At 40.8% G+C, this 17,401-nt stretch overlaps 1 protein-coding gene across 2 annotated transcripts in view; it reads right to left on the bottom strand.

Annotated features, from left to right (window-relative positions):
* Positions 1-17,401, bottom strand: part of FANK1 (fibronectin type III and ankyrin repeat domains 1) — a 143,822-nt gene that overhangs the window by 21,137 nt on the left and 105,284 nt on the right. For both annotated transcript variants that reach the window (XM_077126388.1, XM_077126389.1), the window contains exons 4-6: positions 5,281-5,362; positions 4,150-4,224; positions 3,266-3,331 (exon numbers count right to left, since the gene is read on the bottom strand). In XM_077126388.1, the coding sequence (XP_076982503.1) occupies positions 3,266-3,331; positions 4,150-4,224; positions 5,281-5,362 (223 nt within the window). The remainder of the gene's footprint in view (positions 1-3,265; positions 3,332-4,149; positions 4,225-5,280; positions 5,363-17,401) is intronic.

Genomic DNA, 17,401 nt, shown 5'->3' with positions numbered 1-17,401 from the left:
AACCTTCTATGTCTTAAGGATGCCAGATGTTTGTCTATAATATGCAAATATGTCCCCAGACTGTCCTTAACTTTGTAATTAAGTTTTAAAAATGTATAATACACTCTTGATCTTTTCCTTAGTGTTTTTTTCCAATGTATTTATCCTTTCATAGTATAAGATCAGGGAGATAAAGGCCTATGTTTTCTACTGGATTTTTATGATTCAGATTTTTACATTTAATTCTTAATTCATCTGGAATTTATTTTTGTGCATGCTATAAGGCCAAGATCTAACTTAAATTTTTTTCTTCAAATAGCCTATTTTTCCAACATCTTCCCTCATTGGTTTGCATTTCCTCCATCATCATATACTAGGTTCTTATATATATGGGATTACAGGATTTTTCTATTCCATTCTTTTTCTCCCCACCAATTATTTGTGCCACCATCACACTACTTTAATTAGTATGGCTTTATAAAGCATTTTAATAAAGTTTTATTAGCTATTATCACCTATGTATTCTTCTAGATAAATTGTGGAATCATTTTGATGTGTTCCCAAAAATAATGCTGTTGAGACTAGAAAGCCGAAAACTTTCCAATATTCAGTCTTGCCATTCTCATAAATGGTACATGTCCCAATTTTTTTTTTCCTGCATGGGTAGATTCTGGGAGTCGAGTCTGGATCTCCAGCATGGCAGGCGAGAACTCTGCCACTGAGCCACTGCTACACTGCCCTTTTTCTTTTTTCCAATTTCTAAAATCTTTATTTATATTCCTCAGTAATGCATCATAGATTTTTTCATATACATTTCATACTTTCTTAGATATTTATTCTATTATATTTTCCCCATTATATTCTTTAACTGTTTATTACAGGTGTTTAAGAAAATCATTTATCTTGTAGCTGGTCACTTTACTGAACCTCCTTATTAATTCCAAATATTTGAAAGTTGGCTCCCCAGTATTTCTCAGGAAAGCACTCATACTTCATACCTCCATTTCATATCTTACTGAGTTAATCTGTGTTCCAAAATACTGTCTAATCACAAAACAACAACATGTAACTTGTACATAGTCTTTTCCATAAGCCAGGCACTGTTCTAAGCATTTTCACATATAGCTCATTAGAATGCTCAGGACAATCCCATGATACAAGTGCTTTTGTCATCCTAATTTTACAGGTGAGGAAACTGAGATACAGAGAGGTTAAATAACCTGTCCAAGGTCACATCCCATACCCATAGTGGAAGCAGAATTTCAAATCAAACTGACCAAAGCCTGTGCTCTAGACCACTATCTATGGGTCACTTTGATTTTTTTAAAAAAAGGAGCTTCACTACCAATCTTTAAAAGAGATTTGTCAATACTAACAATGAAGCTAGGTGAATGTCTAAGCTGATTAAAAAAAAAAAAAAACAACTTTGTATGAGGTAACCAAAGGTTTCATTCATTCAGTAGATAACTTAGTGACCCCCACATGCCAGTCAGTGTCAAAGGGGATGAAAGTCTCCTTCACTTAAAAATAAAAATAAGATACTGTTTTAACTAGCAAAGGTGCGGAGTTTCACCAAATTTTGCATCTCTGTGTACACAGGTTTTCATCTTTAATCTACTGATGGGAAGTATTATATTAATACTGGTACATCAATTATGATGGAGGAAAGCTATAAATATGTACTCACATACAAATGGCTTTCTTTCTCTTACTATTAGAGTTTAGCAATAAGCTTTCCAGCTTCCTCTGTACTCTGGAAATGTTCAACGGCTTTATCAGTACCTGGAAAATCTGAGCAACCTTACTGGGAAAACAGTCAAGTCACAGACCCTACGGTGAAAGCAGTATTTGGATAAATTTTTTAATTTCTTGCATGGATATTGGTTATTTTAGATTGCTTCTTAAACTGATTTTGGTAATTTCTATTTTTTCAGAAAAGTTAACCATTTCAAAGAAATTACAAAATCTCTTATAGATTCATATGCATTATTTTCTTTTCATGTTTAAATTTCTGCTTTAACCATGACGTCCCTTTTCAAATTTCTAATTTGGTTTTCTTGGATTTATGAGGGATTGATCCATTTTATTGTATAAATTTTTAAGAAGTAGCTCTTACATTTCTCAAAAACACTTCCCTTTTTTTAATTAATCAATTTCTACTTTTATTTTAATTATCTTTCTTCCTACTTAAGTTTCTTCCTTTTTTTTTTTAATTTGGTATTGCTCTTTTCCAAACTTTTTGAGTTGACTGCTTAATTCCAAATTAACCAAGGAATTATTTAGAAAAATACTTTTTAATGTATAAGTGGTTCTTAAACTACTTCAAATCTATTATTCTGTTGTGCCCAGAGAGTGTAGTACATAGGATTTCTGATTTTAAAAATTAATTGATGTTTACTTTATGGGCTAGAACATGTTATCAATGCTTTGTAGCTATTCCATAGATACCTGAAAAGAACATTTCTTTTGTTTGCAATGCATAAGCCTTGGGTCTGTATTTGCCGTGTGAGTCTAAGTTCCTTGAGTGAAGGCTCTGCATTTTGCTCACAGTTCTACCCAAGCAGCAAGGACAATGCCTGACATATAGTTGTCATTCAATAAATATTAGTTGATTTGGATTAATTAGTCAGTGAAATCTAATCATTAGATTAGTAACTATCTTTAAGTCTTTCAAAAACATTCTTTCATCTACGCCTTATAAGGCACCTATTTTTTTTCTTTTCAAGGGCTATTTCTTCATCCTTGTGGTTCAAAAATTCTCTAGGTTTCTGGGCTTTGCTGTCTTTTCATAAACTTTTACCGTAATGCACTCAGTCCTACCATATGCATGCCCTTCTGTCTCAGGAAAGTCCTTTGATTGTGGTTTCCAGTTTTTTTCCTTTGGGAACACTTAAAGTTCTTAGTAAACAGAATAAGGCTGAGATGCAGGGGGAGCCATGGGGGACGTACACAGTGCCATAGGCATGCAGTTACAGCCAACACCCAGCATAGGGCTGGGCAATAACTCTTAATGACTACTGCTTACTGAGCACTGACTATGAATCAGGCACGGAGCTAGAAAAATCATACACACTATAATTGATGCCCAGTAAATATACTGTTGAATGTAAGAATTAATGGACAAAAGAATAAGCTGGCTTTTATCATCATCTTTCCTTTGGACTGTACTTACCTCTGAGTACTATCAAAAGAAATTAAAGAAAACATTTAAAATTCCTCTGAGCACAAGCCCAGTAACACGATTCTGGGATCCTCAGCCCATTTTGCATCATATCCTGCTGCCTACCTGTCCTTGCCACTTCCATTCTTCAGATTCACATCGGTGCCATTAGAAACTAGGATTTTCACAAGCCTAAAGGAAACAAACTTAAAGGTAACTACATATGTAGCAGTTGGTGACAAGGAACCGACAATACTTCAGAAAAAATGAATAACATTAAGTTTAAGACAAGTCTTCACAACACTTTCTTCTCCATCTTCAAAGGAGAACCACCTGGTTTTAAAGACAAAACAAAAGCAGACCAGAAAACCACCTCTCCACACAAAAAGTGAGGTTTTCATTCTTGGCATGAATTACGCATTAAAAAAAAGTCCCCAATGAAACAAATTGGACTATCAAAATAATTAAGTCATTTTAATGATCATTTAAAATATATTTTCAAATGGCAACATTTCATGAAAATACATTTCTATTTTCTTCAAAATCTCATTTTAGTAGTTAAAATACAAAGGTGATTGAAAAATCCAGTATTAGTATTTTGTTTATCTCTGTGTGGACTAGATAATAGAATGTAACAATGAAAAATTCTGTCTTAGCAACCTACCATGGAAGTTTGTTTTACAGAATTAATATCCCCACCCCACCCCCTTTTTTAAAAGAACTTCAAATTCCAATAACTACTTTTTTCAGGCGCTATAATACATATTGCATATAAATAAATGGTGCTCTCTCTTCCAGAACATATACACTTTTCATTCTCTTCTGCCTGATACGTAACTTTACAATAACAACAGCTGGATGTGTAGCTGCTGCATGGTAGGCTGTAGAAACAGAAACGAAACTGAGTTCCTCTACAGCCCTTTTCCGTCTCAGCCTAATTCTGGCCCAAGCCTTTGGGAGAAGCGAAAGGTTCCCCCACCTACCCAGAGAGGAAAAAAGAGGAGCCATACCTGGTGTATCCTTTCTGGGCGGCTACCATCAGAGCGGTAAAGCCAAACTTATTGGGAACATCAACCTTAACATTGCTTGGGAAAAACACAGAGAAAAGAGATTAACATGCTTTTCATGATTCCCTGTAGATTTGCAGCTGACGGCTCTTGGAGGGCACAGGTGGCTAAAATGGCTCATTTTACAGAAAATTCCAATTTCTTCCGGGCCATTAAGTTTTTGTTGTCTTAGATTGCCCAGCCTAATATTTTAAAAGATTCAAATTTCCAAGAAAAGAAGAGAAAATTACTGTAATTTCACTTAAAATAAGCACTCCCTTCAACTCAAAACCATTACGCGAGCCGGTAAAACACACTTTGAAGGGCACAGCTTCTTTAAACAAGCTGGGAATACCACGTCTTCACTACAGGCTTTCTAAAGCTCTACTGAACAGGAGCCTCTATTTGAGAAAACCCCATTTTCCCCTTGAATCCCATATCACCTCCTGGCATACAGCGATGCCACTCAAAGAAGAAAGCAGAGCTGTTAAATATCAGCCTATGAAGCTTTGGCTGTTTGCAAGAACCTTCTCTTCTCCAGCTTACAGAACTTCAATTCACAAATGTCTTGTTTTTTATGGCACTCAAAGCTAATTGAGTCAAAAAAAAACCATCTAGATCACATTGTCTATTTTTTCATTTAAAAGATTGCTTTACACAGCAAATCTGCAGCAACCATCTTGGTTGTTTTTCCTCTAGTGTTTTATCAACTTTTTTCATTAGGACATAGCTGATTTGGTGATTCCATAATTTCATCAGGAATTAGATGTGGGAATCTGGGGGTGAATTGTGCCTAAAGGTTATGACCTGTAAGCAGAGTTTCAGAAATTATTTCGAGGAAGAAAAGGTGATACCCAGCCTTGTGAGTATTTTCTTTTACAATTTAAATTGAACAATTGCAAAGCAGAACAGTCACACGGGGATTTATGACGATGTTTCTTAACTATGCTGAACTCCCAAGAGTCGCCTGAGATCAATTTTGGAGCCAGTTTCAAAAGCATGGGAAGTTTTGTGAAAACAAATTCAGACTGCATTGTGCATTTTGGTGCATTTTATGGGCACTAAAAGGAAAAGAAACTGACATAGTTCTCTCACCCTCCTTGAAGTATCCGAACAAGCAAATCTTCATCATTCACATTGACAGCTCGATGAAAGTGTTCACTACTTAAGGGTTCTCCTGGAGAAATTAGACAGAAAGCAGTCACGGAAAATATAATGAAAGAAGATTCATTTCAACCATATTCCTTCTGTGGCCTTGACCAGATGCCCATGTTCACCTCCAAGAAGGCATTTCGGAGATATATTTATTTTATATTTCCTATGCAACTGCTTCTTTTACTGAAAATACCTTGTTTTCACAGTTTAAGAGAAGAACGTTCAGTTAGATTGGAGACATTTTCAAGTTATAAAAGTAATGCTTTTGAATGTTATTTAGATATTTGAAAATGATCTCTCAGATTTTGTAAAATAATCTGAGTTGAAGATTTAATAAATGTCTCTTACAAGCAAGGAGAAGTTCTGTGATTGTCACAGTGTGTGAGTTTTACTTGCCAAACAGTGTCTAAACTATTTGAATAACAGAAAACAAATTGCTTTCAACACTGGAAATCAAAAATTTCAGTTCTTCCAAGGGTATCATGCATGTTGGCCTTGCCTCTCCTGAGCTTTTGGGGACAGAAGGGACTCTCCCCCAAGGGATTCGGAGCATGGGAGAAAGCCTGGCTAGGGGAGAGCCTGCTGGGGGGTGGAGAGGAGGAGGGAGAGGGGAGGAGGAGGGGGAAGGGGAGGGGGAGGAGGAGGGAGGAGGAGGGAGGAGGGGGAGGAGGGGGAGGAGGGAGGAGAGGGAGGAGGGGGAGGAGGAGGGGGGAGGCCAGGAAACATTAAAAGGACAATAGGAAATTAGGCAAAAAAGGAGGCAGTCTCTTTGTACAGGGGAGCATCGAGTCCTCAAGGAAGAGAACGGTCCAGGATTAAAACCCAGCAGCATGTGATTATAAAAGACAAAGTGAAAGAAGCCTCCCCTGGCTGTCCACTCCCCACCCCAGTGCCACACACCTCTCAGTTTCATTAACATCACATTCCATGACCTTCCAGCTCTGGTTTCCCTGGAGTGGAGGTATGGGATCAGTCGGTTGGGATCTAACACCGGTGAGCCAGGGCTCAACCCTTATATGTGTGCAAGCTTCCCTGAGAAAGTGTCATCCTGTAGGCACAGATTATATCTCCAATCCCAGGAATGCAACAGGGAGCAACAGGCTGAAAATGGGACACTCTATACAATTTCCACTCCAGGAATCAAACAAGGCGGCCCATCTGTTTTCTCCTGAAGCTGGAACATCAGGTTGCCCTTAGACACAGAGGAGGTGAGCCCATTGTCCAGCAACGACACAGCCAAAACTCCTGCCCTCCTGAAGCCTAAATGAGCAAAACTGGGAAAAGCTTTTAAAAATGTGTGGTGTGTGTGATGCCCCGAGAAATCCCAGAGTGATTTGAACAGTGAACAAATCCCCTTAGGGGAATAGAAAGAAAGGGAGAAAATTCAACTTCCCCATTTGGAAAATTCCTCATTTTCTCATAAACACAGGAACAAACAAATTAATAGTCCGAGCCCTCAATCTTGGGGTTCACCCCTATGAAACTTATTCCTGCAAAGGATAGGCTAAGCCTACTAAAAATTAAGCCTAAGAGTCAAGCTAGAGAACCTTTTTTGTTGCTCAGATGTGGCCTCTCTCTATAAGCCAACTCAGCATGTGAACTCAATGCTTTCCCCCCATGTGGGACATGACTCCCAGGGGTGTAAATCTCCCTGGCAATGTGGGACAGAAAGCCTGGGATAAGCCAGGACCTGGCATCAAGAGATTGAGAAAACCTTCTTGACCAAAAGGGAGAAGAGAGAAATGAGACAAAATAAAGTTTCAGTGGCTGAGAGGTTTCAAACAGGGTCGAGGGGTTATCCTGGAGGTTATTCTTATGTACTATATATATATATCTCTCTCTTTTTAGTTTATGGTGTATTGGAGTGGCTAGAGGGAAGTACCTGAAACTGTTGAGCTGTGTTTCAGTAGCCTTGATTCTTGAAAACAATTGTATAAAGATATAAAATCTACAATGTGACTGTGATTGTGAGAACCTTGTTTCTAACGCTCCTTATATCCAGGGTATGGACAGATGAGTAAGAAACATGGATAAAAATAAACAAATAAATAATGGGGGGACAAAGGGAAAAATAAATTGGGTAGATGGAAACATTAGTGGTCAATGAGAGGGAGGGGTGTGAGGTATGGTATGTATGAGTTTTCCATTTTTCTTTTTATTTTTTTTGCTGGAGTGATGCAAATGATCAAATAATGATCATGCTGATGAATATGCAAGTATGTGATGATATTGTGAGTCACTGTACACATGTATGGAATGGTTTTTATGACAAGAATATGTTTGTATGTTAAATGTTTACAATAAAAATATTTTTTTTAAATGTGCGATGTGACATGGTGGTGCCAACTGATTTTTTTTTTAACTTACCATGTTTTCAAAGTATATGACCACTCTCTTCCAAGGGCAAATGGTTTATCCTGAACTGATCTCTAACGATTAGTATAGTATCAACAGCTCCTGACACTAACTCGGGCTCTGGGCCAAACCCTCCTCTATGGGGCGGTGGCCCTCTGCAGAGTCTCATCCGTCTCTCAGGCAGTACTTGGAGGACCACTGCCCTGGGAAGAAGGTCTGGGTGACCGGCACTGATTCATCCCTGACTCGTGTGACCTGGAATCACTCCAATCACCAACCTGGACTCAGCTGCCTCATCCATAAAATAAAAGGATGGGACTCAAGTGTGATTCATTGGGCCCATGTGAACCTGTTCCTTTTTTTTTTTTTTTTTTTTTTTAAAGTTTCGAGTTGCTGATCAACATGAAGCATTGAGTGACCTCCCACAAAACTCCAGCTTTTCTTGAAAAGTCAAAGCTCTATAAACACTGGGTCCACATTCACCCATGGCAGCATCCCCTGGAGTGAGGCAGGCCTGTCACGCAGCGTACATACTCCCGGTGCCAGCACAGGGTGAGTGACCAGGACCACGACACCCGGCCAGGGGACCAGGTGTCTCCACCACCACGTGTGTCCTGCAGCCCAGGGACCTCACACACGTTACCACTGAGGAACTGGGGCAGAAGCCTGAAGGAAAATGGGGAAAGAACACTTACCTCATCAGGTTGTTGTGAGGATTAAATAAACTGAGGTATTTGTGAAACACTCAGAACACTGTCAATTGCAAAGTCTATATAAGAGTTTACTTTCTTTAAAAACTAGATACTATTATTAAGCCTAAATGAAATAAAACAATAAAGCCCCCGGAGGAACACATGGTACCTCTCAAACAAGGTCGAGGTTATAGCAATGGTGATCATAGCTGCCACTTGTTCTTGTTGAGCACAGGCCCACCATTCTCTTCTCCCTATCCTCTCCACACTTGGAATACATACCTGACCCAAAAGGCATGTGAGTTTATACTCTTTGGTCTAAATAATCTCAAAGGCCTCATTTATTTATTCAATAGATATTTGTTGAGTCATTTATATGCCAAGTCTTGTGCAAGGCACCGAGGATCCCAGAGAGAGAAAACACGGTTTCCTCCTCACTCACTGACACTTGTGATTGTTAGGTTCATGTGTCAGTTTGGCCAACTGATGGCACCCAGTTATCTGGTCAAGCAAGCACTGATCTAACCATTATTGCAAGGACATTTTATGGTTGGTTAATAAACCAAAAGGCTGGTTTATTAAATCATCAGTCAGTTGATTATATCTGTGGCTAATTACATCAATGATTAGCTAAGGGAGTGTCTTCTGCAATGAGAGAATCCAATCAGTTGGAGACTTTTAAGGGAAAAGAGAAATTTTAATTCTTTAGCCAGCCAGCATCTCCTGGAGAGTTTATCAATGACCTTCATCACAGTTGCCAGCTAGCAGCCTGCACTACAGAATTTGGACTCAAGCATCCCCACAGTTGTGAGAGATACTTTTATAAAATCTCAGATACAGGGCGGGCCACGGTGGCTCAGCAGGCAGAAATGCTTGCCTTCGATGCCCGAGGACCCGGGTTTGATTCCCGGTGCCTAACCATGTAAAAAAAAAAAAAATCTCAGATACAGATTTGTCCTGTTGGTTCTCTTACTCTAGAGAACCCTGACTAATTCAATTCAGATTGGAACTGGACATGGTTCTTGAGAAACAGAATCTTAAAAATGGGTTTTTACAATTGGTAAAAACCAATTTACTCTGATTAGATTCAAAGACACTAATGACTCCATTTCCAATAATCAAGATGACACAACAGTCCATGGCTTGCGCTGGCAGTATAGATATACATAATATCATCCTTTGATTCTCCTAATCAGACTCTTATGTGAGGCAAGGCTCTGGGTGACAGTGTTTTTGACACCTTAACAGAGTTGTTATAGTTAAGAGGTTTGATGTCAGCCTGCTGTTCGTAGATAACGCTGGATAAAGTTAAGAGAGAAAGGGATGAGCTGAAGGCTTCAAATTTGCAACCTAAATGCCATAAGAAAGATGTAAACATTTCTATATCTGCCCTGAAAAAAATCTTATTTTCAGTGGTCACAGACTTCATATCTCTGAAAACTACACCCAGATTCTCATTGTGAGAGTAGCAGGTTTACAATGTAATTTTAACTCTCAACCTTGCAAGGTGTCTGTTATTAAAGTAAGGGCTTTAATTGGATAAGAATGGGATCCAGAAACTCGGGGTAGGGACAAATGGGTTGGTAACAATGTCAGTGGAGATGTGGAAACCCTAGATTCTGCAGAGTCTTTGCTCTGTCTGGAGTTTTACCCAATGAAACTGCAATGGAATACCCTGAGGTAATTGGCTTGAAAGACACTTCTAATTCTTTTCATGATCCACCATCCCTTTCCTTCAAGACCTAAAACAAAAGTACTAACAGGACTGAAAGGTGAGGTACAAAGTGTGACCCATGAGGAGGTAACTGTACTCCAAAAGAACTGCATGAATTTTACAATCTGTATAGACAGAAACCAGGGGGATATGTGTGGGGTAATAGTGGAAGGAATATAAAGCTGAATCAGGCTGGAATTATTGATATGGGCCCACAAAGCAGAGATTCTAGATTCAAAGTTGTAGCTGGGGCGGTTAGAAAGGGCATTAACTGTTTGGGTGGCCGACTGCAACAGATCAAAAAGGGACTGACATTACCTAAGGTCAAATTGCCAGAACTGGTATAGCCATCGAAAAACGGAAATGGCACATACAAGACAGTGCTCCAGCCGGTCCTGAAGGCACAAGTAAGTTACACAGGGAAGCGGCCCAAATGCCCATGGCCCCCACTCCTGCCACATTATCTTCTCTTTCCCAACCCAGAGCTGTGGCCTCTGAGGGTGTTCCTTATAGTCAGTTGGCTGAGAAAGAAAATTCAGTCCTGGTTTACAGATGATACTGCATTTCATGCAGGTACCACCTGAAAGTGGACAGCTGCAGTATTACAGCTCCTTTCTAGAATACCCTGGAGGACAGTGCTGAGAGGAAATCCTCCCAGTGGGAGGAATTTCAAGCAGTGCACCAGGTTGTTCATTTTGTTTGGAAGGAGAACTGGCCAGAGGTGCGTTTGTATACTGACTCATGGGCTGTTGCTAATGGTTTGGCTTGATGGTCAGGGACTTGGGAGGAGCATGATTAGAAAACTGGTGACAAAAAGGTCTGGGGAAGAGGTATGTGGGTAGGACTTTCTAAGTGGGCAAAGAACATGAAGATATCTGTGACCCATGTGAATGCACACCAGAGTGTGACTTTAGCAGAGGAAAGTTTTAATAATCAAGTGGACAAGATGACCTGTTCTGTGGATACCAGCCAGCCTCTTTCCCCAGAAACGCCTGTCATTGCCCAATGGGCTCAGGAACAAAGTCGTCATGTTGGTAGGGATGGAGGTTATACAGGGGCTCAGCCACGTGAACTTCCACTCACCAAGGCCAACCTGGCTATGGCCACTGCTGAGTGCCCTATCTGCCAGCAGCAGAGGCCCACACTCAGTCCCCAGTATGGCATTATTCCCTGAGGTGATCAACCAGTTACTGTATGACAGTTTGATTACCTTGGGCCACTTCCATCATGGAAGGGGCAGCAATTTGTTCTAAATGGAACACATAACATACTCTGGATATAGGTTTGCCTTCCCTGCATGCAGTGCTTTTGCCAAAACTACCATCTGTGGACTTACAGAATGCCTTATCTATCTATTATTATTTCTACACAGCATTGCTTCTGATCAAGGAACCCACTTCACAGCAAATGAAGTGTGCAAATGGGCACATTCAAGGAATTCTCTGGTCTTACCATGTTCTTCATCATCGAGAAGCAGGTGAGTTGATAGAATAGTGGAACAGCCTTTTAAAGACCTAATTACGGTGACAACTAGGTGGCAATTTCTTGCAGGGCTGGGCAGTGTTCTCCAGGATGTTGATAAACAACAGGACTCTGAATCAGTGTCCACTCTGTGGTGCTATTTCTCCCATAGCCAGGATTCCTACGGGTCCAGGAATCAAGGGGTGGGAAATGGGAGGGGTACCACTCACTGTCACCCTGAGTCATCCACTAGAAAGGTTTTTGCTTCCTGTCCCTGCAGTCTCAAGCTCTGCTGGTCTACAGGTCTTAGTTTCAAAAGGAGGAGTGCTCCTACCAGGAGACACAACAATGAATTCACTGAACTGGAAGTTAAGACTGCCGCCTCCTACTTTGGGCTTCTTATGCCTCTGAATCAACAGGCAAGGAAGAGGATTACTGTAGTGACTGGCATGATTGATCCTATCAAGGGAAATAGGACTGTAACTACACAATGGAGGTAAGGAAGAGTTTTCCTGGAATACGAGAGATCCCCTATGGCATCTCTTAGTACTACCATGCCCTGTGATTAAAGTCAATGGAACAGTGCAACAACCCAATCTAGGCAGGACTATCACTAGTCCAGAAACTTCAGGAATGAAGGTTTGGATCACCCCACCAGGCAAAGAACCACAGCCAGCTCAAGTGCTTACTGAGGGTTAAGGAAACATGGAATGCTTAGTGGAAGAAGGTAGTGATAAATATAAACTATAACCATGTGACCAGTCACAGAAACGAGGACTGTGATGGTATGAATATTTCATTTTTTTAATGTTTGTATTTGCACATAAAGCAAACACCTTGCTTTCTTATCCTAGCACATAATTTGTATTGTTCATGCTATAGTATTTAAGTTATAACACATCAAGTTTAAGGATGAATGTCACCTAAGGACTTGTACCCTATTCTGGAGAGATTTAGTACATTTCTGGTTGCATGCAGGACAGCTGAGTATCGTTAGGTGAAACATGTCTATTGTGTTCTATTTAGAGATTAAGTATGGTTTAAGGTGATGTATATAGCTGCCAAGTTGACAGGGAGTAGACTGTGATGCACAGGTTCATGTGTCAACTTAACCAGGTATCAGTTTTCTGGTCAAGCAAGCACTGGCATGGTACTGGAAGGACATTTTTTAGCTGGTTAATAAACTCGTAGGCTGGCTTGTTAAATCATTGGTCAGTTGATTGTATCTGTGGCTGATTACATCTATGATCAACTGAGGGTGTGTCTTCCACAATGAGATAATCCAATCAGGTGTGTTTGATCCAATCTGTTGAAGACTTTTAAAAGAGAAGAAAGAATTTCCACTTCTTCAGCCAGCCCACCTCTCCTGGAGAGCTCAGCAACCTTCATCTGACTTGCCAGCTGGCATACTGCCCTATGGAATTTGGACTTATATATCCCCAAGGTTTTGTGAGACACTTTTATAAAATCTCATATTTACAGATATCTCCTGTTGGCTTTGTTTCTCGAGAGAACCCTAATACAATACTGTAGTGCCCATTTCAGCCTAGTATGATTCTAAATCCTATGAGAAACTCTCCTCCCACACTACCCCCCAAATTGCCCGCTGGGGCTCACCCCACCACTCAACGTTCCTTTTATCATCTGTTGAGAAGTAAAATTCCCTATTTTTGCTTCTTATGGTGGAATAAGTCTCTGAATGCCAGTTCCCTGGTCCAGGAACCACTTTTCTCTTGGTGTCCTAAGAGGGTTTGAGCTGCGCAAAGTCAACTGGGCAGAGGACAAAGTGGGAAAACATGGGCGCAGGTGAATGATGGGGCTGCTATTAGAATGAACATCAGTAATATCCTTTTTTTTTTCCTCTGGTAAAAATAAATGTAAGCCAAGTTAAAATTGTCCTGCAATAACAATTTTGTCTGCTAGAGCTTGCCAATCTCCTAAAGATTTTTAACCCCATTACACTTCCTTTTCATCACGCCACACATTTTTTTAGACAAAAGCTTCAAATAAAAGTATCATGATAAGCCAAAGGCCAAAATCAAAGGTCAAGGCCCATAGCTCTCCAGGGCTTTCATGGGCTGCCATGCCTGACCCAATGTTTCTCAACACTGGGGGTGGGCAAGGTAATGTGGTGTGGGCGAGGGGGTGGACGAAGAAGGCAGATTTTGCCCCTCAGGGGTCATTTGGTATTGTCTGGAGACATTTATGATTTTCACAGTGGGGATGGCAGGGCAGGGGGTGGGGTACTACCAGCACTGAGTGAGCAGAGGAGGTCAGAAATGTTGCCAGATATCCTACAATGCACAGCCTCCATCCAAGAATCGTCCTGCCCAATATATCTACAGAAGCCTATCACATGATCCATTTACACTTTAGTTGGGCAAACGAAGTCCGTTGAATATTTTCCCTCCCTTCACTTCCCAGAAAGGAGGAGAGAAGCAATGTGATTATGGAAGTCTCTGTTCTCCCACCCAACAGCCCCCTCTTCTGCAACTCTCAAATTTCAGTTGCCACCAAACTACAAAAGCAAGTCCTTTGCTGAGAATCAGCTATAAGAACATAAGAAGCTTATCCTATTTCTACTAATTTTTTACTATGGTATCTTAAATTGGATTCTACTGATTAAGCTATATAAAGGACTTTGTACGGTACACAATGCTTTTTAGATTCTCCTTCAAACCACAAAACAGGCTCAGAAAGTTTGAGCAAGTTGTCCAAGGTCACCCAGCTGGGAGTGGGCAGCATCTGAGCTCAAGGCTGGGTCTTTCGAAAGGCCACACTCCTTCCCTTTGGTGTTTTAATAAGTGATGAGGGGTCTTTCCAATTCACTACATGCTTCCATTTTTTAATTTAATATTGAATATAGACATTAAATAACTATGATCCTCCCCCAAAGTGTTAAATGATAGCAGTTGCCTAAAGAGCTTCAGAAAAGTCCTAACTCCTTGGGATTTTAAGGAAAGTTCTAAAAGCCCATTCAGCATCACTCCCACCATTTGTTTCTACACAGACAACCTCCGTTGCAGGAAGTCCATCTTACCTGAGGAGCAGGGCTCGCCTGGTGGGGGCCACTTCCTAGTTCATCCTAACCAGGAAGCTCTGCAGCATGCACATATTGGAAAAAAATAAATCCATTTCATGCTTAAAAGTTTGAGGACTCTTTGTAGAAAAGACCAGGGAATTTTGATATGATAATTAAAATAAATGTTTTACCTGTTCCAGCTCCTGCAAGAGGAAAGCAGAGCTCAAACGACTTATTCTGTAAAGGTGATGCCCTCACAGAAGAGAAGGAAAAACAACATAAGTGTTCATCATCCTTAGCTCGCTGAATTTCAGCCAAAGGAAGCAACACCCATCCTTCAGAGCATGAATGCTCTTTCTCGACGTAAACTCATCAGTCCACCTCACACCACTGCCAGGAAGGCAAAGAGGCACTAAGGATGCTACCACAGTAGATATGAATCAACCGAGGCACAGAAGAGCCGCACAGGGTGTGGGAGTGTGACAGGGAAACAGAAAAGAAATGAAAAGGCTCTTGTCTGATTCTTTCTACTCCCACTGTAGGCAGAAGTCACAAAGAACAGAGGAAATTCCCGGGTGAGCAGAATGTTCTGCTCCTCCCACCCCAAGCCCTTCAAGACATTGTGGGGCAAGGAAGCGCCATCGGTAAAGGCAGCTGAATGTAAAAAAGGCAGCGCCTGTGCCTTTCTGGGTTTCTTTTACTAATGTTTATCCTGAGTGCTGCAATTACAAATATGAAAGCAATCCTGCCTGGGTGAAAGGATGTCCACAAATGCTCATCTGGACGGACCCCAATGGTCAGGGTCACACGAGGGACAAACTTCTACGTGGAGGAAAAGGGCAGATGGCCTCTGGGAAGCCATCACTCAGGTCCTGTAAGAGGGTCATGTAGCTGCAGATGTGCTGGCAGATATTATAATAGGGCAAAAACCCTTTTCTTAGTGGAATTTAAGTCTCTATTAAAGTAGTGAATTAATAATGAGCTCATTGGAGAAGATATTTGCCGATTAACAAGCAGCAGCTGTTTTTCTTTCTTTTTAAGAGCACACCTGATTAAAATTATATGCCTCATTTAAGCAAAAGTCTCATGTACTTTACCTGGGGGAAAAAAAAGCTGAACATTCTTTATTCAAACAAAGTACATGCTTTTGTGATTTATTAAAACACTTTCAAACTGAATGCAAATTATCAACCTACAGTAGCATTTTCACTTATTTAGTATAATATGCCCTTTTTAAATTCTTTGTTTAGTATGATCTGCCTCCTTAAGAGAGTCTGTTTTGGAAATTATAAATACAGCAATAGCATGAAAGAGAAGTCACCAGCCAGCAGAGCCAAAGCCTGGGCCAGCCAGAAGGAAGAAGAATGCCTGACCCTTAACCAGTCAGGAGAGCCCCAGGAGGCTGAGAGAGCTTCCTGGTCACAGGCATTTGGGCATCTATCCGTGATGAAATAAATGGCCAGGAAGCCCCAGCATACCTGGTCACCAAAACCATGGTCTCCAGCTCCAGGCATGCCTCGTCCCAGCAGGAGGAGTTGTCTAAATGGCCATGGGACTGTAATGACAATACCCTGCTTCAACCATCCAAGGCTGACTCACCAAAGCCAGCTCAGCAAGCAAAAGGCACACCTACTGCACAGGTACAACCTTATTGACTAACAGGAAAGTAGTTCAGATGGCTCTACCTTCTTAACAGATCTCCAAATGGCACGCCAGCTCCATGCAAACTCTGGCCAAAGACCCAGACATTGCTGCCCTGGCTTTTATTTGGTATTAAAAGGGATGCTTAGAAGGGAGGAAGCTGAAAGGTAGCATGGAAGAGTGCCCTGGCCCACTAGCATGTATTTTCAAAACTCTTCAGACCACCTTTCCCAGCTTTTTCTCCCCACCCCCTCTATTCCACTCCCTGTGCATTCCCCTCAACATACAAAGAACAAACTCATGTTCTGCTCTGCCCTCTTTTCTTCTCCCCAAATCCCCAGTAGCAAAATATCTTCCATGTAAAAGCAAATGCTTTCAACATAGCCAAATTAAGAAACAAGTACTCTTTCCTGACATGCATCTCTATAACTGATTCTTTCACTTCAAAGATGTCCTCTGAAGTTATAATTTTTCTCACAACCATCTGAGCATCAGTTGGAATATATACAGTCTCCACACTCAGCTTTAGCTAAACTCTCAGATTGCTAAACTGAGATCCAATGCCCTAACAACATGTTTTGCAACTGAAGATACTATAGGGCTAACTCGAAATCTGAATTATATTTAATCCACACAACATTTTCATGAATAAATTCCTAAAGGACACAATTAGAAGACACAGAAAATATACGCATGCAAGCCAAATGCTATATTGGATATTTTAAACCTTTTTACTCACTAAAGGAAGATGTAGTTCGTTTATGTAGCCAGGAAAGATGTAGCTGTATTTTCAGTGGATAGGCTATGAGGAACATGTATTGCACTTATAATCTTTATAACAGTCTAGTTCAAAAATGGCACTGGACACCCACATCTATAAAATGTCCTAAAATACAGATCATAGAAAATATGCTCACCCTAAAAACTGAACTGGAAAAGGATGGACTGGCCAGAGGCATGAAGGGCAACCACTTTCTTGCCACTGTCGCACAGGGTTCGCCCTCCCTTCCAGATAGAAGCAGCAGTATTAACTCTTTTGTTCTCAAAGTATCCCCAGGAATCAGGGTTAGGTGCCAAGTAAAGGTGAATTTGTCAAAGTTGTCCAAAAAGACACAATTCAGAGTTGACCTCCTCATTCAGGAACACCCAAAGAGGCAATGCTATTTGGCTACGTGG

Source organism: Tamandua tetradactyla, chromosome 13 (assembly GCF_023851605.1).
Source record: "Tamandua tetradactyla isolate mTamTet1 chromosome 13, mTamTet1.pri, whole genome shotgun sequence".
NCBI classification, from domain to species: domain Eukaryota; kingdom Metazoa; phylum Chordata; class Mammalia; order Pilosa; family Myrmecophagidae; genus Tamandua; species Tamandua tetradactyla.
This window is presented reverse-complemented; position numbering and strand designations above follow the sequence as displayed.